Here is a 24,724-nt window from a genome sequence, read left to right as displayed (position 1 = left end):
TTCTTCCTTTCTTTTCTTCTTCTTCTTTTCCTTCTCTCTGTCACCGCCTGAGACTCCCCATCACCCTCTCTATTTCACTCCACCGATACAGCCAAACCCATGAATTAAGTCACATCACAATGCTAAATTTTTCATTTTGCCCCTAACACTTCAGCATATCTACTGTTATGCCATTAACTTTTGATTCCTTCCCATTTTACCCCTTATATGAATTTTTAAGGACTATTCTATCCTTCTTTATATATTAAAAAAAAATTGGAGTTATTACACTAGTACCGTCACCTGGGTGCGCACGTGGCTTCAATGATTCCATTATGTGTTAAGCGATTGAGGTATGTTCCTAGGTTGTTATGCCACATTAGCAATTTGTTACAGCACAATCCTAAATTTGTTAGAGCATATGATTCACTGATGATGCAAGATCCCACTATTAAAAAAGCTTAAAAGAACCTTGATAGAAAATGAATGCTCCACTATTCTCCACTACCGGTATCACTAAAACATAAGAGGATTCGATTGGAGCTAATCAAGCAAGCTTCATGATCCTTATCTCTTGCCTTGTAGGCATATGAAGGTGGCCCATATCAGTATTCCAGAATTGGCAGCTATATTATCCAAGAGTGGAAAAAAAAACAAATTTGTAGCGGCCATGGAGCTGTCTACCCTATGCGTGCGGGGAGACAAGAAAAATCCAGCAAAAACCATCATATAGTCAAGGATTCACAAGAGGCTATCCCTCACTTTTTATAGAGTTGGACGGCCTAGATCGATCCATCTGACCAGATCAGCGGATCCATGTCACATCCTTCTTATCTGTGATGGTTGGCATTCCCTCAGGAGACTGAGTTAGAACTTGTCCTTCGGAGGACCATCATCCAAGAGCTATTACCCTTTTTAAAGTGGCATGGAGTCTAACAAAACGGTTACTTTCTTTCTCCAAACCAAAGCAACATTTCAGACAAGAAATTGGGGGCATCATTATGTCAATAAATGATCAAGGTGATGCAGTGCGATCATGTTCGTCTAACTTATCATCCATATGGTAGCTCAAGTGCCGCAAAAATTCTTCAAAGCATTCTGATCGAGCTCTTGTGCCGACTTAGAAGATAAGACGAGCAAACCAAAAGCAGCCAACTTACAGAATCAGAGTCCTTCTACTCAGCCTGACGGCTTCGATGATCAACCCGAGCAAAGCAGAACTACGTCGTGGTAGACGGAACCTAGTACCGTCACCTAGGTGCGCACGTGGCTTCAATGATTCCATTACGTGTTAAGCGATTGAGGTATGTTCCTAGGTTATTATGCCACATTAGCAATTTGTTACAGCACAATCCTAAATTTGTTAGAGCATATGATTCACTGACGATGCAAGATCCCACTATTAAAAAAGCTTAAAAGAACCTCGATAGAAAATGAATGCTCCACTATTATCCACTACCAGTATCACTTAAACATCAGAGGATTCGATTGGAGCTAATCAAGCAAGTTTTCTGATCTTTATCTCTTGCCTTGTAGGCATATGAAGGTGGTCCATATCAGTATTTCAGAATTGGAAGCTATATTATCTAAGAGTGGGAAAAAAAATAAATTTGCAGTGGCCATGGAGCTGTCTACCCTGCGCGTGCGGGGAGACAAGAAAAATCCGGAGGTGAGCTTCTCCCCGGTCCCGCATCCTCGTGACGGGAGGGAGGGACGCATCTGCACCCTAAAAGTGGTCCTGAACTACGTCTCTCTCTTTTTTTCCCCAGATAAGTACCCTAGGCGGGGCCCACCTTAATTAGCCAGTGGCAAACGGGTCTCCTTCTGTGTGCCTGCCGCCCCCCGTCTCCAGTATAAAATCCCCCCCAACCCCCCTTCCACCTCCTTCCATTCACCCATAACCTCTCCTCCCTCTCATCCCCCTAGCATTGATTAATTCTAATCACTACTAGAAATACAGCAAGTTTCAAAAATGTCAGGTGTTTGGGTGTTCAACAAGAGAGGGGTTGTCCGCCTCGTCGAGGTCCCCGGGGGTGAGCCAAGCAGCAGCCGTCGCAAGGTCTTGGTGCACGTCCCCACCGGCGAGGTCATCACCTCGTACGAGTTGCTCGAGCAGAAGCTCGCGCCACTCGGGTGGGAGCGGTACCACAGCAACCCCGAGCTCGTCCAGTTCCACCAGCGCTCCTCGGTTCACCTCATCTCGCTCCCGAGGGACTTCTCCAGGCTCACCTCGGTGCACATGTACGACGTCGTCGTCAAGAGCCGCAATGTCTTCGAGGTGCGCGATGCATGATGATCAGAAATGCTATAAAGCCCTACTGCTGTGGATCGTGAGTTCTGCTTGCCTCAAGCAGTGAATTTTTATAGATGAAATAAGCTTGCTCGTGTCGGCATACTAGTTACATTAAGATCCGAACATCTCGACTTGTGTTAGTGCAGTCTGTTGCAGTGTTTGCAATGCTTCAGGGACGCATGAGAGGCGAATGCTTTGTAAAAAGATCTATGTTAAAATTATATGGATGATCGCCTTTGCTGCTGTAGTCAGAATCTTTTTTATCTCTTAGGTCTGTGATCATTGTTTCATAATTTTTTCAGATCGTCGCATCGATCAAGGCATTGCACTGCGAAAGGAAATCCTTTAAAAGCGGACTGCCATAATCCGAACACCTGCAAAATCCTTTAATTTGAGCTGCTAACTAAGAAAAATGGGAGGACCAGAACTGTGCTTCTCCATGGCATCAATGGCTCCGCTTTATGCAAATACACGTGGTCTCCATCTTGAGTTGTTTGGCTTGCAATTCTATATAAAAAATGACAATATTTGGGTTCAGAGGGCAATCCATAACTCATTTGGCGGTGTTATTGTGGCCGAAAGTGGAGGGGGAATATCCTGTTAACTCAAAAGAGAGACAAACCCTTAAAATTGTGGGGTATACTCTGTTTTCTTGACAGATAGATTGCGAAAATGATGTTTTTGACCTTCAAGCTGGTGGTACCCCGTGCTTGCACCAGGGGGAGAGAGAGAGAGAGAGAAGGGGGAAAAGCTCTCATTGGACTATTTCCTTTGTGGTCGTTGCCATCACAAATTGCATTCAATTGCTAAGAAAAGTGCGCTGACATCCAGATCGACTTACTGTTGATTGTTTTAAGATTTGTCGGTCGATCCTGCTGCCAGACCCACAACACACACACCCACACTCGCCCAGAGAGAGAATTGAGTTTATGGTACCTTGCTGGTACAAGACGGAGATGATTGGTGCAAAAATGTACTTTAGTTTTAATTTATCCTTGATGGTGCAAAAAAAGCAAAGCCCCTACAATCCAAGCAGACTAAACGTGACGCAAATTTAGTACCAGGGAGTCGATAGGAGGTTTGATATAAAATTATTCGATCTTATCCCGTAGTGTGTACACCGGATGGATTAGAACTCATTTGCTTCGCAAAAAATATTTTTTAGTACTCAAATATATTTTAAAAAAATAATAAAAATATAATTTTTTATATTTTGGAGTTGCTTATGTTGGTTATTTATTATATTCTTAATAAAAGAAAAAAATTTCTATTAATAAAAGAAAAAAATTTCTACCTAAAAATTTAAATTTAGGTTTGACAAAAATTATCCCATTCCAAATCGGAGGAAATTAATTTTTTATATTCTATATAAATTTTTTCTCATAAAATAATTTTTTTTTGCATGATTTTTTTTTTTTTTGGCAAACTATCATCTAATATAAAGCATCTCCTTTTTCCTCCATTGACGCGAACTAAATGAGTCTTAAAGTTGTGGACCACCCAGGCGTACCGAATCATTATCCGGGGCTGAAAGGTGTCGACCCTCCCAAGTGGCAGCGACCAGCTTCACATCTTTTGCGAGAGCGACGTTGGAGCAAAATTTTCGGCTTCTTCTTATTATTATTTGAACAATATTAAGCTTCCGTTTTTTTCACGTGGGGATGTGCCACCTATTTCGCAATGCGGACTCCTCGCTGCTTACACCTTATATATTGGCTCTTGTTTGCGTTGGTTGGACTCGCCCACTTGAGCCCATTACCACCTTTTGCTCCAAACATAATTATCTGATCCAGCGATGCTTTGGATGATCATCTTGTTTGAATAATTTCAAAATATAAGCTTATACTAATTGTGTATTTTTGTTTTATAAAATGGTTCAGACATATGGCTCAAAATGGTATTATGGTTAAGCCTAATATGATGTGTGATCATTTTGTTTTATGAGCTTTAGTGCACCTTGAATGTATAGGATTGAGTCCTATTTATTGTGGTAATTTTGGTATGTAGGCCACGAGACCTAATTAGGGTTTTGGAACCTTTAATGAGAAGGCTTCTTTATGTTTCCTATATAAAGGCTAGGTCCTCCTTTTCTCTCCATATGATTGATAGCTTGTCCCATTGACGGCTATCTTTTGTGAGGAGCAAAGAAGGGAAGATCTAGCTGCTATTATTTTGGGTGATTGAAGAAAATATTCAATATGTCTTTCGCAGGTATATCTCTCAAACTTCAATACTATATTGTTGTGATTCTAAATCTTAGCATGTTATAATTTATAATTAACAATTGGAATCAGAGCCTCCATGCTAAGATTAGAATCCTTCATACACAATTATGATTTCATCTGGACTTACAGATTAGTTTTATGCATTGGTGAATGGATCTTTTGCATAAATATGCATACACAGATTTTTCATTGATAATCAAATATCTGATTTAATTTTAATTCAGATTTGCCAGTAACATGATTGTATATTATTTTTGGATTAAAAAAAAATAATCCTTGTTTATTCCTTCTCTCGCAGACTTCATCTTCTTCCATCTTCCCATTTCAAATTCCCTTATAGATCTAAACATGGAGGATGATGAAACAAAAAAAAGAGGAAGGGGAGGCAAGGCCTCCCTGGACTCGTGTCCGGCCTCCCCGAGAGGCGAACAGCATGGTCTCGCGGCTGGGAAGCCGCAGGCGCATCCTGAACCACCCCACGGCCGGCCGCAGGTCGTGGGCGTCGCTCGGGACGCCGCCAGGCTCGGCCATGGGGGCCTTCTCCCGACCACCCCACGGCCGGCCACGCGTCTCATGGCAACGTGACAGCCCGGGGAGCCTCGCCGGCCACTCGCAGTGGCCGGCGTGGGTGGCGGCCATGGGTGGCAGCCGCGGGGTGCCACCATAGGGCAGCGATGGGTAGCAGCTACGGGTTGCTTCACAAACAAAAAAACAAAAAAAAGGAACAGTGGCGGCCCTATCTGAATAGGTCCATAATTGCAAGTTGGGCCCTTTTATTTAGTTAGCCAATATTTATGACTTGCAGATCCAGAATAATTTGATTTAAAGTTCATATATTAAGTTTTGTTGCAATCTAATTATTTTAATTAATTTGTCTCCAATGTTTTAATCGATATTTTATTATTTTTAATAGATGGACAGGGGAGAGTGAGGACGACATGGGGTTCCTCTCGAGCAAAGGATGTGTGGCAACTTCGTGAGGATGAGAAGATCGTCGTCGGATGCAACGAACTAGGGCAGCCTATTAAAAAGGTTGGAAGCTTTTTATCAAGTTTTCTAGGATCGATTGCACATAGGGGTCAGTTATGTCTGCTCAACTATTATAAGTGGAATAATATGCTTCCTTCATATAAAGTTGAGCTTCTTAAAGTTGTACAGGTAATGAATTGAATTTAATATTGTTAATTTGATACCTATTGTATGTTAATTTGCTTATTATTACAATTTTAACTTTTTGATTTAACATTGTTATATTATTCTTTACTTTGGTGTAGAAACAGTTTGTGCTCCCTTCAGAGAGCCATGATTGGGTGCTAAAGTCCCTCAACCGCAAATAGAAAGAATATAAGTCGAAGTTGAAGGTTGACTGGAAGCACGAGGGTATAACAAAGGAGGTCGCTCGTGTTTGTCCTCATGATGTATACCCTCATTCGTGAAGAAAGCTTGTTCACTATTGGTTTTTCGAGAGAGGACAGGTTGTGTATACTCTCTCGATACCTTATATAATATTTAATACATTTAATATATTACATTGTTTACTTTTTCTGTGGTAGACATATTCTGATATTGGTCGAGCTGCATGAGCATCTCAGACAGTTCTTTACACTTCAAGCTCGAAGAGTTATATGAGGCTCAGAGCTGAATTCGTAAGTTTCTTTAAAACTCTTTGAAACTCTTGTATCATATAGCATGTATCATGATATATAGCACTCCAATATACTTTTTGTTGTAGATGGAAGAGTAATGGAGGGAGCCTGGTGAGGTGGAGTTCTATAAGATGACTCACACCCACCGAGATGGCAGCTTTGTCCGGAAGAAGTTGAGAGATATAGTTGTATGTATTCATTAATGATTTGTGCAATAATTTTTTATGAATTTCAATTTTAAAAAATTAATTTGATTATTTTTTAGAGATATAGGACAGGGCTACATCACTTATTTCAGAGCGTATCGGGGAGTCATCTTTAATCGGCAACACCAGATATATCGAAGCTCAAGTGTTTACCGAATTGATGGGAGCGTTATGGTCGAGTGAGAGGTTTTGGCATTGGAGTTAACCCCACTCAGTTGTTTGCAGTAGGTAGATATACTCAAGATGCCAAATAGAGTAGTAACACTACAGAGGTTAATGATCTGAAGGCAGAAATACAAGAGTTGAAGCAGAGCTATCAGACAGAGATACAATCTTTGAGGGCTCAGATTGATTAGATTACATCTTTATTGCATTAGTTTGTCCCTCCTTAGGTAAATAACTACATCTACTGGAACATTTTACATAAGTATCATATTTTTTTTAATGAGCTTAACGATTTTCGTATTCTTAAGTTCTTAAGTTTTTTTTTACAGGTTCCTGATACTTTATCTGCGCGTAGAGATGATGATGCCATCGACCCTGATAGCTTTTATTTTGGAGTTTTATATGTATTTTTTTTTATGTTTTTCGAAGTATATTGTAAATATAAATTGACAATATGAATGCAATTTGACAATATGAATATTTAGATAAATATATTTGATTGTGACATGTGGATATCGCGTTTATTGTGTATGCATTTGATTTTGTAAACAGAGTTTTAAAAAAAATTTAAAATTTTGTTAAAAAATTACCCTAACGACACTTTAAAGTGTCGTTAAAATCAGGAAGATATATCAATTAGCGATGCTTTAAAGCGTCGGTAAATTTTAATTAACGACGCTTTAAAGCATCGCTAAATCCGAACATTTACCGGTGCTTTAAAGCGTCGCTAAATTTGGTGGTTCATTGGTGACACTTCTAAAAAGCGTTGCTAAATTGCAAGTAATTACCAATGTTAAAAAGCATCGGTAAAGCGTCGCTACGTACCGACACTTTTGAAAACATTGGAAAATATTTTTTTTACTATTATATAGGCGATGCTTTACCGATGCTTTGGAAAGCGTTGGACCGTTTTGCCGATAGTTTTTATTTTTTTGCATAATTAATGCACCTGCATAGTTCCGACAACTGACATGGGTCCATGGAACTTATGCATGCTAGCTTCAGGTAGGTAGTTGATTATTTATTAAATTGAAATAGACATATGCGGTGGATCAGGACACCACATGCAAGCATCACAACTTCTGTAAGCAAGTGGTAGGATGCTGTTATTCGTGTTATAACAGGCACATTCCCGTCATTTGATGGCCATATATTTTGACTATGACGAAAAATTAATCTGCCGATTATCCATACACTACAGGAAAAAAGACCTATCCCGGCGCTTTTTTGGACCTTTAGCGACGCTTTTTAGCATCCGCTAAAGTTCTGCCGACGCAACGACAAGCATCGCCAAAGCGTTGGAGGTACCAGAGTGGCAAAAGTTTTTGCCGACGCAGGAGGAAAGCGTCGGCAAAAACCTGGCTTTACCGACGCTTGTTTAGCGTCGGCGATAACCCGACGGACAATTCCGTCGTGGGTGTCCTGTTGGTTTTCCCCGACGCTTTATAGCGTCGCTTTATAAGTCTCATCATCCTCCTCTGCTAACCCTTTTCCCATATTATACAAGTTTCTAGGTTTAGTCTTAATACCAAAATCTTCTGAACATTAAAAGGCATACACTGAGTATAACCCTTTTCCCATATTCAGATTTTAATCTTCAAAAGGTACAAGAATCTTGATGTAAACAATAGGAATGCCATTTAACAAGGAGGTGTTCTGCAAATATTATTTGATGATAAGAAAATAAGAGACATAAACTTATATGTGGAAAGGAGAAAAAAGAAAAAAAAGCAAAACATCAATGAAAGATAAACATGTGAAGCCACCAGAAGCATAAATTGACAATACGTGATAAAGAATGATGTAGGAAAGAGCTCTCCTTGTCATTTGTTAGGTTGCCTGTACTTGCAGTCACACATAATAAAGAACTCAATCAACAATAAAAGCAAAAAAGTTACGATATCTGAAAATCCGGAATAAACACACAACAGCAAAGATACATGACAAAAGCTGAAGCCTATGTAAATGCCATTAGTAAAATATAAAGGCAAATTTGTAAGAGTAAGAATTATCCCACTCTAAGATTGTACTTAAGCCACTAAAATTGCCTCCTTTGTCAAGCAGACACCTCGCCAAAATAGATATCTCGTAATAAGTGGGTTTAAGGAATACTACCATCCTCACTCATATGAAAAAAATATAATAAAAGTTGTTCTTTTTGAAGATCATAATTGGACTTTTGATCAAAAAGAATGCCAATTGTTTGTTAATTTTTGTATATGAGTCTTTGGTCCCACGGATGTGTGCTGAAACTCAATATCTTTGAAACGTTTTCCTCACGGCATATTGTAATCTAGTATGCACAAAAAAGAATCAATATTAGTTAAATATTAAAAGTATAGAAATAATTTATAAATTGCAAAATAATTTAATGCATAAAACTAATGTTTTACTTACCATTAAGAAACTAGCTAGCTCTCATTCAACATCCATTCTAACCAAACTAGTAGAATTCAGTTCATCAATTGGCGGAACATTAAAAGGCATACACTGAGTATAAGTCTCATCATCCTCCTCTGCTAACCCTTTTTCCATATCATACAAGTCCCTAGGTTTAGTCTTAATAACAACAGACCAATCTTTATCTTTAGAGTCTTGCACGAAGAACACTTGTTGAGCTTGAGATGAAAAAACAAATGGGTCATCTTTCAATAGCACACCAGTATGTATCAACCTTAAAAAATTTACTAGTGTGAAGCCATTTATATCTTGCCTCAAACCTTTAGATGAGTTTATATCCACCCAATCACATCGAAATAATACTACCTTAAAATTTCCATAGTAATCCAACTCATAAACATCTGTTAGGGTACCATAATAAATTTTTCCGTCCGCCTCAACCATAACTCTACTATTTTGGGTTTTTCTAAATTTTTCACGTTTTTTTGTATGAAATTTAAAACCATTTATAATGAACCCATCATATATGTTGACAATATTGTTCGGACCTCGAGCAAGGACTATTAATTCATTAGAACAATGTCTCTCCATCATGGTCGGTACCTAAAAAATTTAAGTCAAATAATAATTAATTTTACAAAGTTTCAATCGTAGAATATAATAAAAGATCTAATAGGATTCAACGTCTAACTTATTTTAATAACCATTCAGGAAATAACTCAACCAACCATCTTTGCTCAATCCTTGGAGTAGGATGAATGTTATTGTTGGCGCTTCGCTGAGCCACTAAAAATTCTCTGCACGATAAAAAATACATTTGTTTTGAATATTATATCTGATATGACCGTAAATTGTGATTTCTTATTGTCACGCCCCGAACCCAGCACCCGGGTTCGGTACGCGACCGGCCGCATGAGCCCTAGAGCAGTGCCCTAAAGATCATGCAAGGCCTATGATTAACAAAAATTCCAATAAATCCATAATTAATCCAGTAATTCAAATAGAGCAATCCGACATGTCCAAATAAACAAATTAGTTCAATTACAAGATCTTCAAATGTTCATCGACATCAAACAAGGACAAACAAACTAACTAGCTAATGACTCTGATACTTGCACTCTGCGCCCATCCCATCCAAATCTAAGCATCCTGCAACTCTGATAAAAAGAAAGAAGAAAAGGGGATGAGCTTTACAGCCCAGTAAGAATCCCTATACATCCACACCAACACAATAATAATATAAATCTGAAAATCACGATAGTCGATGCACATATCATGAAGTCATAAATCGGCTATCAAAGCTCAAATAATCAATATAAGTATGTACATAAAACATCAATAAAAGTCCAGCCACATAAGAATGATATAGCATATGATAGCTTATAAACCTGTATTATAGTTTCAATGCCTTTTTTTCAACTTGATCCGGATTAATTATCTTTCCGACTTTGGGTCAAATCTCGGTCACATTTCTCAGCCTGTGGTGGGGCAACCAAATTATCACATTTTCAGCCTGTGGCGGGGCCTGCACATTATAGTTCCACATTTCTAGCATGTGATGGGGCCTGCCAAAGTATCACATTTTCAGCCTGTGGCGGGGCCTGCACATTATAGTTCCACATTTCTAGCCTGTGAGGGGGCCTACCAAAATACCACATTTTCAGCCTGTGACGGGGCCTGCCATAATAACAAGATAAACCCAAAGTTCCTTTTCATACAATCCAGTTTACATCTACACATCAATTTTCTTTTATTTATTTTTGGCTATAAGCTAACCACAGTCACGTTTCCAGCCCATGACGGGGCAACCAATATCACATGGTTAGTTTAGAGCACCACATCCATCAGTCAAATTTTGCAGGTGTAGGTTATGCGCATGCATGCATCCATCATTATACCAATCACAAGCAAAGACGATCAAAATACAATTTAAATATAAAAACCATTTTGCTTTGTCTGGATCATAGCATATCAAACATATATATATAGTACAAAATATTTATATCATGTAGGATTGGCGTACAAGGATTCTTACCCTTTGTTGGAAGCTAATCATCCGCCCTCACGGTGATCTATGAACCGAGATGTACAGGATTCTGCTCAGCATCCTCTCGTCCAATAGATTGTTCCCCTACAGAACCAAGTCATTATTAAAATTTATCAAAGATATATGATGATCTAGGATCCCTGTTTAATCCTCTAAAGGGTCCTCTAAAATCTAGCATCCCAAGTCTATCTAGAGTCCTTAAAGCCATGATCTTCTCGGATCCAAGAGTAAAAAGGAAACCCAACAACAAATAAACAAATAATATAATAAAAGGGTTATATAATAAGAGAAAGAGAGAGAAAAACCCTCTCTCTTCCTCTCTTCTTCCTTCTTCCCGACGGAAAGGGGAGAAGGGGGTTCGGCCGCCAGTGGCCCACGGCTGGCGATGCCCCTGGTCGTCGGCCGGTGGCAGGGCCGGTGTGCCGGCGGTGTGTCTCCGACCGGTGACGACCGACCGGAACGAGAGAGGAGAAGGCCGAACAAGGCGTCGACTTCTCCATCAACCCAGCAGCTTTCCGGCCTCATTCCCCAAAGAGATAAGGGCCAAAGATGATGGAGGAGAGGGAGAAGATGCTCACCTTGCCTCCGGCGAGGTTCTCCCGACCGGATCGACGGCGAAAGCTCCGATCCTTCCCACGGCAAGGTAGAAACCCGATCTCTTCCTCTCTTTTTTTTTTTTCTTCTGTGTGTAGAAGCCTCTCGGCTAATACCCTAGGAAGAGAAGGGAGGCGATCCTCACCCGATATGGTAGGGTTTATCGCCCTCTAACCTCCCCTCCGATGGATTCGGAAGGAGGGGAGAAGGGTTTTGAAAAAAAAAAATAGGGGAGGGAGCCAATCGGGAGTCTCCCTCCCCCCTTTCTCATGTGTTAGGCCGCCTTACTTGGAGGCCGGCCCAACCACATGCGGGCCTTTACATTCTCCCCCCCTAAAAAAAAATATTTCGTCCTCGAAATTGACATACCTGAGGTTTCAAAAAGCTGCGAATACTTGACTATCATCTCTTCTTCGAGCTCCCAAGTAGCCTCTCTTTTTGTATGATTATTCCATTGTACCTTTACAAAAGGAATGGTTCGATGTCGTAGTACCTGATCTTTTCTGTCCACAATTCGTACCGGAAACTCCTCATAGGTCAAATCCTCCTGAAGATGTAATGGCTCATATGCTACCACATGACTCGGATCTGGGACATATTTCTTCAACATTGATACATGAAAAATATTGTGCACACTGGATAAAGCCGGTGGTAAAGCCAGTCGATACGCCACCTCCCCAACCTTGTCCAAAATCTCAAACGGACCAACATACCTAGGGCTCAATTTGCCACGAACCCCAAATCTCATCACACCTTTTGTAGGTGACACTCTCAAGAAAACATGATCTCCAATTTGAAATTCCAGTTCTCTCCTTCTATTATCAGCATAACTCTTTTGGCGACTCTGAGCTGTACGGAGTCGTTCTCTGATCACTTGCACCTTATCAACAGTCTGTTGTACTATTTCTGGGCCCAATAATTTTTTCTCGCCCACGTCATCCCAACAAATAGGAGATCGACATTTCCGGCCATACAACGCCTCAAAAGGGGCCATTTGAATACTTGCTTGAAAGCTATTATTGTAAGCAAACTCTACTAGTGATAAGTGGCCATCCCACGCTCCTCCTAGATCCATGACACAGGCTCTCAACATGTCTTCCAAGATCTGGATGGTTCTTTCTGACTGTCCATCGGTTTGGGGGTGGAAAGCTGTGCAAAAGCTCAATTTGGTTCCAAGAGCCTTATGAAGACTTTTCCAAAACTGTGATACAAATCTACTGTCTCTGTCTGACACAATGGTAACTGGGACCCCATGCAACTTCACAATATGCTCTATATATAAGCCTGCCAATCTCTCTAAGGAGAAACCAACTCTGAAAGGCAAAACGTGTGCTGATTTGGTTAGCCGGTCAACAATTACCCACACGGCATCATTACCTCGTAGGGTTTTTGGCAAGCTAGTCACAAAGTCCATGGTGATATGCTCCCACTTCCATTGAGGAATAAGTAGAGATTGTAATGGTCCCGCAGGTCTCTGATGTTCTGCTTTTACCTGCTGACATACTAGACACTGGGCTACAAATTGAACAATATCCTTTTTCATACCACTCCACCAAAAATGTTTCTTTAAATTCTGATACATCTTGGTGCCTCCTGGATGCATTGTATAAGCCGAGCTATGAGCCTCCTCTAAAATTTCATTCCTTAATTCTGGAACTTTAGGGACGCACAATCTGCTACCGAATCTTAAGGAACCATCCTCATACACATGGAATTCGCTTTGAACACCAGACTCTACTATTCCCCTTACCCTCTGTAATTCTGAATTCTCTTTTTGAGATGACTTAATCCTTTCAATCAAGGTAGGCTGCACCATAAGATTAGCAAGTCGAATTTGAGGATCATGCAGTCGTACTTCAATTTCATATCTCTCCAAGTCCAACAAAATGTTTCTTTGTGTAGTGATCAGAGCCACTAATTTACTTGAAGATTTCCTGCTTAGAGCATCGGCCACAACATTTGCTTTTTCCGGGTGGTAATTGATAGTTAGATCATAATCTTTTAATAGCTCTAACCATCTCCTTTGCCTCAAATTTAGCTCCTTTTGAGTATAAATATACTTCAAACTTTTGTGGTCCGTAAAAATTTTACAATGTTCACCATATAAATAGTGCCTCCATATTTTTAAAGCAAAGATCACAGCTGCTAACTCCAAATCATGTGTAGGGTAATTCAGCTCATATGGTTTCAACTGTCCAGAAGCATAGGCTATCACCTTCTCATTCTGCATAAGAACACAGCCGAGGCCCTTGCGTGATGCATCACTATAGATGCTGAAGCCTCCTGATCCAGATGGAAGGGCCAATATCGGAGCTATCACCAATCATCTTTTCAACTCCTGAAAACTCTGCTCACAATCCTCCTTCCATTCAAATTTTACTTGCTTTTGGGTTAGGCGAGATAGAGGCGTGGCAATACGAGAGAATCCCTCAACGAATCTCCGATAGTATCCCGCCATTCCCAAAAAGCTGCGCACCTCGGACACATTAGTAGGTCTACTCCAATCAACTACTGCCTCTACTTTCTTTGGGTCGACAGAGATGCCATCCTTAGAGATCACGTGCCCGAGAAAGGTGATACTGTTTAACCAGAACTCACATTTCTGCAGCTTGCCATAAAGCTTGTTTTCTCTAAGAGTTTGTAATACTATCCTCAAATGCTCTTCATGCTCTTGTGGACTTTTAGAATAGACTAGAATGTCATCAATAAATACTACCACAAATTGATCCAGGTAGGGTTTGAACACCCGATTCTTAAGATCCATAAAGGCCGCTGGTGCATTTGTTAACCCGAAGGGCATAACCAAAAACTCATAGTGTCCATATCTGGTTCTGAATGCTGTCTTTGGTATGTCTTCAGCCTTTATTCTCAACTGGTGATATCCGGAGCGTAGATCAAGTTTTGAGAAGATTTGTGCCCCTTGCAGCTGATCGAACAAATCATCAATTCTCGGTAAAGGGTATTTGTTCCGCACTGTTACTCCATTTATTTCTCAATAATCTATGCAAAGCCGGAAACTGCCATCTTTCTTTTTCACAAATAGTACAGGAGCACCCCAAGGAGAAACACTAGGCCTGATGAAACCCTTGTCCAACAGCTCCTGTAGTTGTTCCTTTAGCACTTTTAATTCAGCTGGAGCCATCCGGTATGGGGCCTTAGAAATCGGTCCAGTGCCAGGAATCAAATCAATGGAGAATTCAACCTCTCTATCAGGGGGTAATCCTGGTAAATCCTCTGGAAAGACATCAGAAAATTTCCTCACAATAGGAATGTCTTCTAGTTTGAGTTCTTCCAGCTGGGTGCCCATTACCATGGCTAAGAATCCTTCATCATCTTTTCGAAGGAGTCGCTTGGCCTGTATGGCTGAAATTACTTTTGGCGCAGGTAACATTCTGTTGCCATTAAAAGTAAACTCTGGCTGACCAGAAATTTGAAATTTTACTGTTTTCTCGAAGCAGTCAACAATGGCATGATATGCTGCCAACCAGTCCATCCCAAGGATCATGTCGAAATCCTTCATCCCTAGGATTAGTAAATCTACTTTCATTTCCCTGCCTTCAATATTCAAGATACAATCTTTGCAGACAAAGTTAACTAAGATTACATCTCCATTAGGGATGGAGATACACAGTTCAGTCTTTAGTGGCAAAGAAATCTATGTACTATTTCTTCCAACAAAATTAGCAGATACAAAAGAATGAGTAGCTCCAGGATCAATCAAAATATAGGCATTCATGGATGAGATTTCAATTGTACCTGTCACCACGGTGTTAGAGGCGTCGGCATCGTGTTGTGTAAGAGCATAGACTCGCCCCTGAGTTCTAGGCCTCTGCTGTCCTCCTCGTTGTTGTTCATTCTGAGATACTTGATTTGCTGGAGCTCCCAAAATAGGCTGAGACGTTTGTCGAGCCTGTTGCTCACTGCGATTAGGACAGGTATTTGCCTTGTGGCCCTGCTGGCCACACGAAAAGCAATTCCCATTGAACCAGTTGCACTCGCTCTGATAGTGGGGTCCGCCACATCTATACCATTTCACAGTATCCTTGCGCTGAGCCTTATCATTCACAGTAGTTTGTTTCTTGGGCCTGAATTCAGTATTTTTGCCATGCTTATTTTGTAACTCAGCTTGTCTGTTTCTCTTTTTCAAAATTCTTTCCCTCTCTTCTTGAGTGTCATTCAAGCCCCTTTCAACTACTAAAGCCTTGTTAACCACATCCTTGTAGGAAGAAAGCTCGAAGGTAGACACCTGTTGTCTGATTCGGGCTCTAAGTCCACTTTCAAATTTTTCAGCTCGTTCTCTTTCATTCTCCACCTGTCCTGGGGCATACCTGGCCAGTTCCTCAAACTTTGCAGCATACTCTGCGACCGTCATATTCCCCTGCTCTAACCGGATAAACTCTCAAAATTTCTATCGTCTCACACTTTGGGAAATATACTTATCACGGAAAAGCTCCTTAAATCCTTCCCAAGTCAAAGATGTAGCATTCTGTCCCATCTTTCCTCTTTCCACATTCCACCAAATATCCGCTTCTCCCAGCAGCATAAATGTAGCAAAAGTGACCCTATCCTCATCAGGGCATCTCAGAGCATTGAAAACTTTTTCCATTTCATTCAGCCAAATCTCGGCCTCTAAAGGGTCAGAAATGCCTTTAAAAGCTGAAGGTGCAAACTTTTTGAATTCTGCCAAACTGACATGATGCTCTTGCCGACTTGTAGCCCCCTGTAAATACTGAGGAGTCATCTGCTGCTGATGATGTTGTAACTGTTGCTGCATAAACTATTGCTGCTGTTCCATGAAGCGTTGTTGCATCTCCATCATTCTCATCATGTCTGAACGGGAAGTAGCTTGTTGTTGCATCATTGTTTGCATCATCTGAGAGGCACTCAGTGGTTCATTAGGCTGAATTCCAGGCTCACCCGAGGTTCCCGTCCTTGGAGTTTCCGGGGTTCCCATTTCCAGTGCACTACCAACAGGGTTGACGTGGTGTTCCTGTGGGTGCATACTCCTGGCCGGCGAGGGTGGAGCACCTTCTTGTTGTTCGGAGGGCGCCCAAGCAGCGGAGCCATCGGCAAAGTGAGTCGGCCTCCTATTACGCCCACGTCCACTCCCTCGTGCCATATCAACCTACACAAGTTACTTTTAACATTTCAAGATTGCAAAGAAAATGTATCTAGAGGGTACTTTAATAAATCATTAGATATTTTTTTCCCACTCACACTCGTCTGAACCTAAACCTTAGGATACCTAAACCTTAAGCTCTGATACCACTCTGTCACGCCCCGAACCCAGCACCCGGGTTCGGTACGCGACCGGCCGCATGAGCCCTAGAGCAGTGCCCTAAAGATCATGCAAGGCCTATGATTAACAAAAATTCCAATAAATCCACAATTAATCTAGTAATTCAAATAGAGCAGTCCGACATGTCCAAAAAAATAAATTAGTTCAATTACAAGATCTTCAAATGTTCATCGACATCAAACAAGGACAAACAAACTAACTAGCTAATGACTCTGATACTTGCACTCTGCGCCCATCCCATCCAAATCTAAGCATCCTGCAACTCTGATAAAAAGAAAGAAGAAAAGGGGATGAGCTTTACAGCCCAGTAAGAATCTCTATACATCCACACCAACACAATAATAATATAAATCTGAAAATCACGACAAGTCGATGCACATATCATGAAGTCATAAATCGACTATCAAAGCTCAAATAATCAATATAAGTATGTACATAAAACATCAATAAAAGTCCAGCCACACAAGAATGATATAGCATATGATAGCTTATAAACCTGTATTATAGTTTCAATGCCTTTTCTTCAACTTGATCCGGATTAATTATCTTTCCGACTTTGGGTCAAATCTCGGTCACATTTCTCAGCCTATGGTGGCGCAACCAAATTATCACATTTTCAGCCTGTGGCGGGGCCTGCACATTATAGTTCCACATTTCTAGCCTGTGATGGGGCCTGCCAAAGTATCACATTTTCAGCCTGTGGCGGGGCCTGCACATTATAGTTTCACATTTCTAGCCTGTGAGGGGGCCTACCAAAATACCACATTTTCAGCCTGTGACGGGGCCTGCCATAATAACAAGATAAACCCAAAGTTTCTTTTCATACAATCCAGTTTACATCTACACATCAATTTTCTTTTATTTATTTCCGACTATAAACTAACCACAGTCACGTTTCCAGCCCGTGACGGGGCAACCAATATCACATGGTTAGTTTAGAGCACCACATCCATCAGTCAAATTTTGCAGGTGTAGGTTATGCGCATGCATACATCCATCATTATACCAATCACAAGCAAAGACGATCAAAATACAATTTAAATATAAAAACCATTTTGCTTTGTCTGGATCATAGCATATCAAACATATATATATAGTGCAAAATATTTATATCATGTAGGATTGGCGTACAAGGATTCTTACCCTTTGTTGGAAGCTAATCACCCGCCCTCACGGTGATCTACGAACCGAGATGTACAGGACTCTGCTCAGCGTCCTCTCGTCCAATAGATTGTTCCCCTACAGAATCAAGTCATTATTAAAATTTATCAAAGATATATGATGATCTAGGATCCCTGTTTAATCCTCTAAAGGGTCCTCTAAAATCTAGCATCCCAAGTCTATCTAGAGTCCTTAAAGCCATGATATTCTCGGATCCAAGAGTAAAAAGAAAACCCAACAACAAATAAACAAATAATATAATAAAAGGGTTATATAATAAGAGAAAGAGAGAGAAAAACCCTCTCTCTTCCTCTCTTCTTCCTTCTTCCCGACGGAAAGGGGAGAAGGGGGTTCGGCCGCCAGTGGCCCACGGCTGGCAATGCCCCTGGTCGTCGGCCGGTGGCAGGGCCGGTGTGCCGGCGGTGTGTCCCCGACCGGTGACGACCGGCCGGAACGAGAGAGGAGAAGGCCGAACAAGGCGTCGGCTTCTCCATCAACCCGGCAGCTTTCCGACCTCATTCCCCAAAGAGATAAGGGCCAAAGATGATGGAGGAGAGGGAGAAGATGCTCACCTTGCCTCCGGCGAGGTTCTCCCGACCGGATCGACGGCGAAAGCTCCGATCCTTCCCACGGCAAGGTAGAAACCCGATCTCTTCCTCTCTTTTTTTTTTTTTCTTCTGTGTGTAGAAGCCTCTCGGCTGATACCCTAGGAAGAGAAGGGAGGCGATCCTCACCCGATATGGTAGGGTTTATCGCCCTCTAACCTCCCCTCCGATGGATTCGAAAGGAGGGGAGAAGGGTTTTGAAAAAAAAAAACAGGGGAGGGAGCCAATCGGGAGTCTCCCTCCCCCCTTTCTCATGTGTTGGGCCGCCTTACTTGGAGGCCGGCCCAACCACATGCGGGCCTTTACACTTATAACCATACTGACCTGCGATACTCGGATATTAAGTCACTGTGAAGTAAGACATAACGATGTGCCTGTGCCAATAATTTGTGATGAACTACAGTACTTTCAGCTTTCCCCATAAATCTTCCACCAGATGAGAACTTGTACTCCTCTGCATTATGTATAATATCGTAATTTCTTTGCGGTCGACTAAAAGCAGTTTCAACACCTTCAAGGTATCTCGAGCAAAATATCAAACACTCATCAGCAATATATCCCTCAATAATCGATCCCTCGGGATAGGCTCGATTGTGTACATATTCCTTTAAGCGTACAAGATACCTTCAACAAAAAATTTAAATGCTCAACATCAACATTGAGGAAGATAATAGGATACATTTATATATTAAAAATAAATATGGACATTCGAGTTTAAGAATATCACCTCTCAATAGGATACATCCAACGATAGTGAACCGGTCCACCAAATTTAGCTTCCCCAACCAAGTGAATGAGTAGATGAATCATAATAGTAAAAAACTGTCACGACCCCCGCTCCATTTCCGGCGGGCCGCCGCGACGGTCCTAGGGCACGGGTAGGCATAAAGCCACCAGTCACCACGTAGAACCCTACTACCTATCAATTATCAATAAATTCTGAAATTTTTGGCATGATGCATGCACAAAATGATCATCTTTTCTATGGTGACCTGTCAGGATTATCTCATTACATACAACAACACTACCTGTCAGAGCAGCAATCACATAATCTGTCACATAATGAACCTGGACAGTATATATCAATACATTATCTCAGGCATATAACTGATCTGTACATATATATATATATATACCTGCTTCCCAATTCATCCATGGTCAAATCCATATCCACAACAGGATCTATGACTGTAACTATGCACTATATACAATAGAAGGTTTATAATACACCAAAAGGTATAACCCTCTATCTACATTATACTATACTATACTATGGAGCGGCACAGCTAGCAGGCAACCACTAATCCTGCTCCTTTCTATACAATACCTGCCCTGCAATCAAAAACACCAAACTGGGGAGTGAGTATATGAATACTCAGTGAGTGGAGTAGAGAGTACTATGCACATGAGACAAGATATAATCATGGCTCGAGGTGAAATCTCAAGATCAATAACAAGATGAACATGATCTCAACATAGAGAATATGGAGTAAGTCATCAATATCACCACAATCAATATCAACTCATCTGAAGCATATATGGAATAATCAAGTAAACATATATGCTACTCATGAATATGCTCAATAGATCATAATGCTGGAACATACAAATCAGGTGTCAATATACTGAATCATCGACAAATAGCTATTGGGAGGTGGGTCTTACGCCCCAGGCGAACCACAACAACTCCCTACTGCCATATAAATACATCGAATATGACACCACACCAATATGTAAATCATCACTAGACAGCTGTCGGGAGGTGGGTTTTACGCCCCAGGCGAACCAGCAACAACTCCCTACTGTCACATGCATATGCAGGGTAAGACACTTTATCAATAATGTAAATGCTAGACAGCTGTCGGAAGGTGGGTTTTACGCCCCAGGCGAACCAGCAACAACTCCCCACTGTCACATGCATATGCAGGATAAGACACCATACTGATGATGTAAATGCTGGCCAGTATCCAGAACAGAAATCCATCTCACATCAATATACTAAACGGCACCTCGCAGAAATTCTACATCCGCGGAAAGCCATACTGCACCTCGCGGGGTCTTACTATGCCCGGCGGCAAGCAGAATATAAGTCGTAGGACCGGCCGATCCTACGCCTAGGGCCGTGTCCCCCCTAGGAAGGGACTGGGCTCCGCCCACCCAGAAGGCTACTATGTGCACAAAGGCCGATGTTCAACCCCCATCGACTATAGGTGTCCTGCAGATACTGCCAAGCCATGCATAAATGCCATAATGCACCCTCCCAATACTCTACTAAAAATGAGTATAATCAAGACGACCACTCACTTGATCATGACCCAATCATAAACTAACATCAGGGTTAGAAGTGAGGGTCAAGGAAGTGCAATACAACTCAATATACCACTAAAAAGGCTCTACAAATTTTTGAAATAGAGGAAATGAAATCAATTTACAAAAGAAATCATTTCACAATTCGGAATCAATTTGATTACTCATCAACCCCTCGTAATTCCTCTCAATGTTTCCTCAAATGCATTAACAGAATAATCAAGCATGGAGAATCAAAATATAGAGAAATCTACAACAACAATTAATCAATAGGCTCAGGTGGAATCAATTCACACATGGCGACATTCATGAAAATGAATTAAGGATGCTCATGGTGCAAAGTACATGACTCCCACTCACCTGTCAATCCGGCACAGCCCTGATACACCTCCAAAAATCTACAGTAGGCAGTGAAAAACTTCTTCTTCTTGTTCTCTAGCTTCTTGCCCAACTGTGACATGCATTTATAATACATTTAGTCTTGTATCAAGAGCCATAATTTACGTGTCAATTATAATATAGGGAACTTTAATTGATTCAACTCCTCCGTTCCCTAAATCTTTTCTTTTCTTTCTCTTTTTCTTTTTAATTAATTAACTCACCATTTATGTGTATTAGGGACTTCCTTGCATGAGTACAAGGTCCCTTTTAGCTTGATCTAGGCTTAATACTCTATTATAGCATGAAATCCCTTATTTTCCACCCGGATGAACAGTAACCCGGACTGATAGTGGGTTACTTCATCTCGGTTTTGATCTACTTTCAGGACTCTAAATTTGATGAAATTTTTACCTAACATTCTACACTCATAGAAGATTCCAAAGAGATAACATGCATCATCATCGGAGGCCGTTTGTCCCCCTAAATAATTCACCGAAGTTGGGACTTTGACACAATTTTTTCGTAATGTCGGAAAAATTTGTCGAAATCCGATTCTTCCTCTTTTAACCACCTCTACAACCCTTATCCGACCCCTCTAGACTACATCCACCCTTTGTATAGCCTAATATCATCAAAAGACTAGATAGGAATGGATATTTACCTTTTTCTTTTTGAAAATCGAGGTCCTTGCGTAGAGGGGAAGGAGATCTACGTTTTTCTCTTCAGCTGGAAGTGCAACCGGGATCCCTCTCCTCCTCGAATCCCCTTCCTCTTTCTTCTTCTTCTTCTTCTTTTTCTTCTTCTTCTCTTTTTCCCTCCCTCTGTGTTTCCACCGCCTGAGACTTCCCCCCTTCCTTCTCAGTTGCACGTCTGAGCCACCAAACCCCCCTAATTAAGTCAAATCAAACTCTAAAAATTCTTATTTTGCCCTTGCCACTTCAACGGATCTACAGTTATGCCATTAACTTTTGATTTCTTCCCATTTTACCCCTTATATCAATTTTAAAGGACTATTCTATCCTTTTTTATATAAAAAAAATTTTGGGGTTATTACAAAAACCCAGGAGGAAAGATCTTCTCCATAAGGCATAGTGTTAGTGCAACATTAGACTCCAATTGATCAAGCTTCTTGGGATCAAGAACTTTGGAACATAATGCCTTAAAGAAGGATGATAATTGAGACACAATTGCAAGAACTTGTTTCTGTGTTAACGATCTTAAAGCCAATGGAAAGATATCTTGCATCAAAATATGGTCATCGTGACTTTTAAGATTCGAAAGTTTTCGCTCTTTAAGATTAACGCATCTTGAAATATTCGATGCATACCCATTTGGAACCTTCATATTTTTCAAAACCGTTAAAAAAAGATCTTTCTCTGGAGTAGACATTGTATAACATGCAGGAGGTATAAAATATTTATCATTGGGTTGTTCTTTCGGATGAAACTCTTGTCTTATGCCCATGTCTCTCAAATCAAGACGCGCTTTCAAGTTGTCTTTGGTCTTTCCTTCAAGATTTAACATTGTTCCAATCAAGTTATCACAAATATTCTTTTCTATATGCATGACATCAAGATTATGTCGAAGAAGATTATACTCCCAATAAGGTAATTCAAAAAAAATTCTTCTTTTTTTCATAACTGCTTCTGTGTAGATACCAAGTTTGTGCCATCGTCATTTTCCTGTTCATAAACGTTGTCATCATTATCGAAGTTGTCAGCGTCTTCAAAAACTTGTGTCATTGAGCTGCCAACATCCCCCCTTCCCCGCTTCTTTGAATTGTTGGATACCTTACCAGGTATATAGTTAGTGCCATGAGTTTGTTTAAGAACTTCAGATCCAGTTGGCGGAATAGGTGCATATCGCAACTCTATGGTGCCATCAAACTGATTATTCTGATGTCGAAATGGATGGTTTGCTTCTAACCATCGACGATGACCATATAACAGAATTTTCCTCCATGTTTTAACCAATATGAATGAGTTGAATCTCCACAAGAAGGGCATGCAATACGCCCCTTAGTGCTCCAACCGGATAAATTAGCATATGCAGGAAAATCATTGATTGTCCAGATAAGAGCTGCACGCATTTTGAATGTTCAGCCAGTGAAAGCATCAAATGCATCAATACCCTGCCATAACTTTTTCAATTCATCTATTAAAGGCTGCAGAAAAATATCTATATCATTACCTGGGCTCTTATCACCGGAAATAACCACTGACAGAATAAGTGAAGACTGTTTCATACACATCCATGGTGGCAAATTATATGGAACCAAAACAACTGGCCAAGTGTTGTATGTAGAACTCATCGTTCGAAATGGATTAAATCCATCAGTTGCCAAACCCAGCCTAACACTGCGAACATCAGAAGCAAATTCGTGATGCCTATCATCAAATGCTTTCCATGCTAAACTATCCGCTGGATGTCTTAACATTCCATCCCTTGTACGTCCTTCATCATGCCATCTCATTAAGTAAGCCGTCTTTGATGATGCATACATCCTTTTCAATCGAGGTATGAGAGGAAAATACCTCAAAACTTTAGCCGGAATTTTTTTAGACTGTTTAGCATCCACTTCATTCGACAAATCATGCTCATCTTCATTTTGTTTTTTCCATCGTGAAGATCCACATGTTCGGCACGAATCTTCATTAATATTTTCACCACGGCATAAAATACAGTCATTTGGACAACTGTGTATCTTCTCATATCCAAGATTCAAGTCTTTTACTAGTTTTTTGGCTTCATAAGAAGTTGATGGCAAAATAACACCTTCTGAAAATGCATCTTTTAATAATTGAAGAAGCATAGTAAAAGACTTCCCAGACCATCCATTCAAATATTTCAAATGGAATAAATGCACCATAAAAGAAATCTTCGTAAAATTCTTACAACCCGGATATAGTTCTTTATCACAATCTTTCAGCAAGTTATGATACCGAGTTGTGTTATCTTCAGAGTTTATAGGTTCCTCAACATGTATAGATTCAGTAACGGTATGCTCATCACCTATTGGAGCTTCTTCTTGCTCTCCACTAAAATCTGTTAAATTTCTAATATTATGTTCAAGAGCATCTCTGAGTAAGCCCCTTATATCATCTTCTACAAAAGGATTTCTATCAGTGCTACTAGATCCAATACTAGCAGTGTGTTCTATAATTAAGGGTTCGTTAGATGAAGACGACAATTTAGACTCTCCATGAAATATCCATTCTGTATAACCCTTCAGAAAACCATTCCATACCAAATATTTTTCAACAGTTTGTGGAGCGATAGCAAAACAATTTACACATTTTTGACATGGACAAAAAATATTCCCATTCATTTCAGATTTCTCAAAAGCAAATTTAACGAAATTCTGAACTCCATTCAAATATTCGGCACTGGATCTCGACTTATTTATCCAACTTTTG

The 24,724-nt window shown here is 40.5% G+C and overlaps 2 protein-coding genes across 2 annotated transcripts; one reads left to right on the top strand and one right to left on the bottom strand.

The window, feature by feature from the left end:
• Window positions 1-1,881: 1,881 nt before the first annotated feature.
• Window positions 1,882-2,501, top strand: LOC103698440 (flowering-promoting factor 1-like protein 3). Its single transcript, XM_008780452.5, has one exon. It carries the CDS (start codon window positions 1,952-1,954, stop codon window positions 2,270-2,272), a length of 321 nt encoding a protein of 106 aa, XP_008778674.3. The 5' UTR covers window positions 1,882-1,951; the 3' UTR covers window positions 2,273-2,501.
• A 12,046-nt stretch (window positions 2,502-14,547) lies between these two features.
• On the bottom strand, window positions 14,548-15,927 carry LOC149768375 (uncharacterized). Its single transcript, XM_089928325.1, has 2 exons — window positions 15,219-15,927; window positions 14,548-15,110 (listed from the first exon to the last, which is right to left on the bottom strand). Exons 1-2 carry the CDS (start codon window positions 15,925-15,927, stop codon window positions 14,548-14,550), a joined length of 1,272 nt encoding a protein of 423 aa, XP_089784451.1.
• Window positions 15,928-24,724: the final 8,797 nt, after the last annotated feature.

Source organism: Phoenix dactylifera, chromosome 2, assembly GCF_051530095.1.
Source record: "Phoenix dactylifera cultivar Ajwa chromosome 2, Ajwa_hap1_PhDact_Kaust_v1.1, whole genome shotgun sequence".
NCBI lineage: Eukaryota > Viridiplantae > Streptophyta > Magnoliopsida > Arecales > Arecaceae > Phoenix > Phoenix dactylifera.
This window is presented reverse-complemented; position numbering and strand designations above follow the sequence as displayed.

Coding starts and splice junctions, on each gene's coding strand:
- LOC149768375 (XM_089928325.1), bottom strand. CDS start 15,927: ATGACGGTCGCAGAGTATGCTGCAAAGTTTGAGGAACTGGCCAGGTAT. Junction 15,111..15,218: donor TAATTTTGTTGGAAGAAATA/GTACATAGATTT, acceptor TGAATATTGAAG/GCAGGGAAATGAAAGTAGAT.
- LOC103698440 (XM_008780452.5), top strand. CDS start 1,952: ATGTCAGGTGTTTGGGTGTTCAACAAGAGAGGGGTTGTCCGCCTCGTC.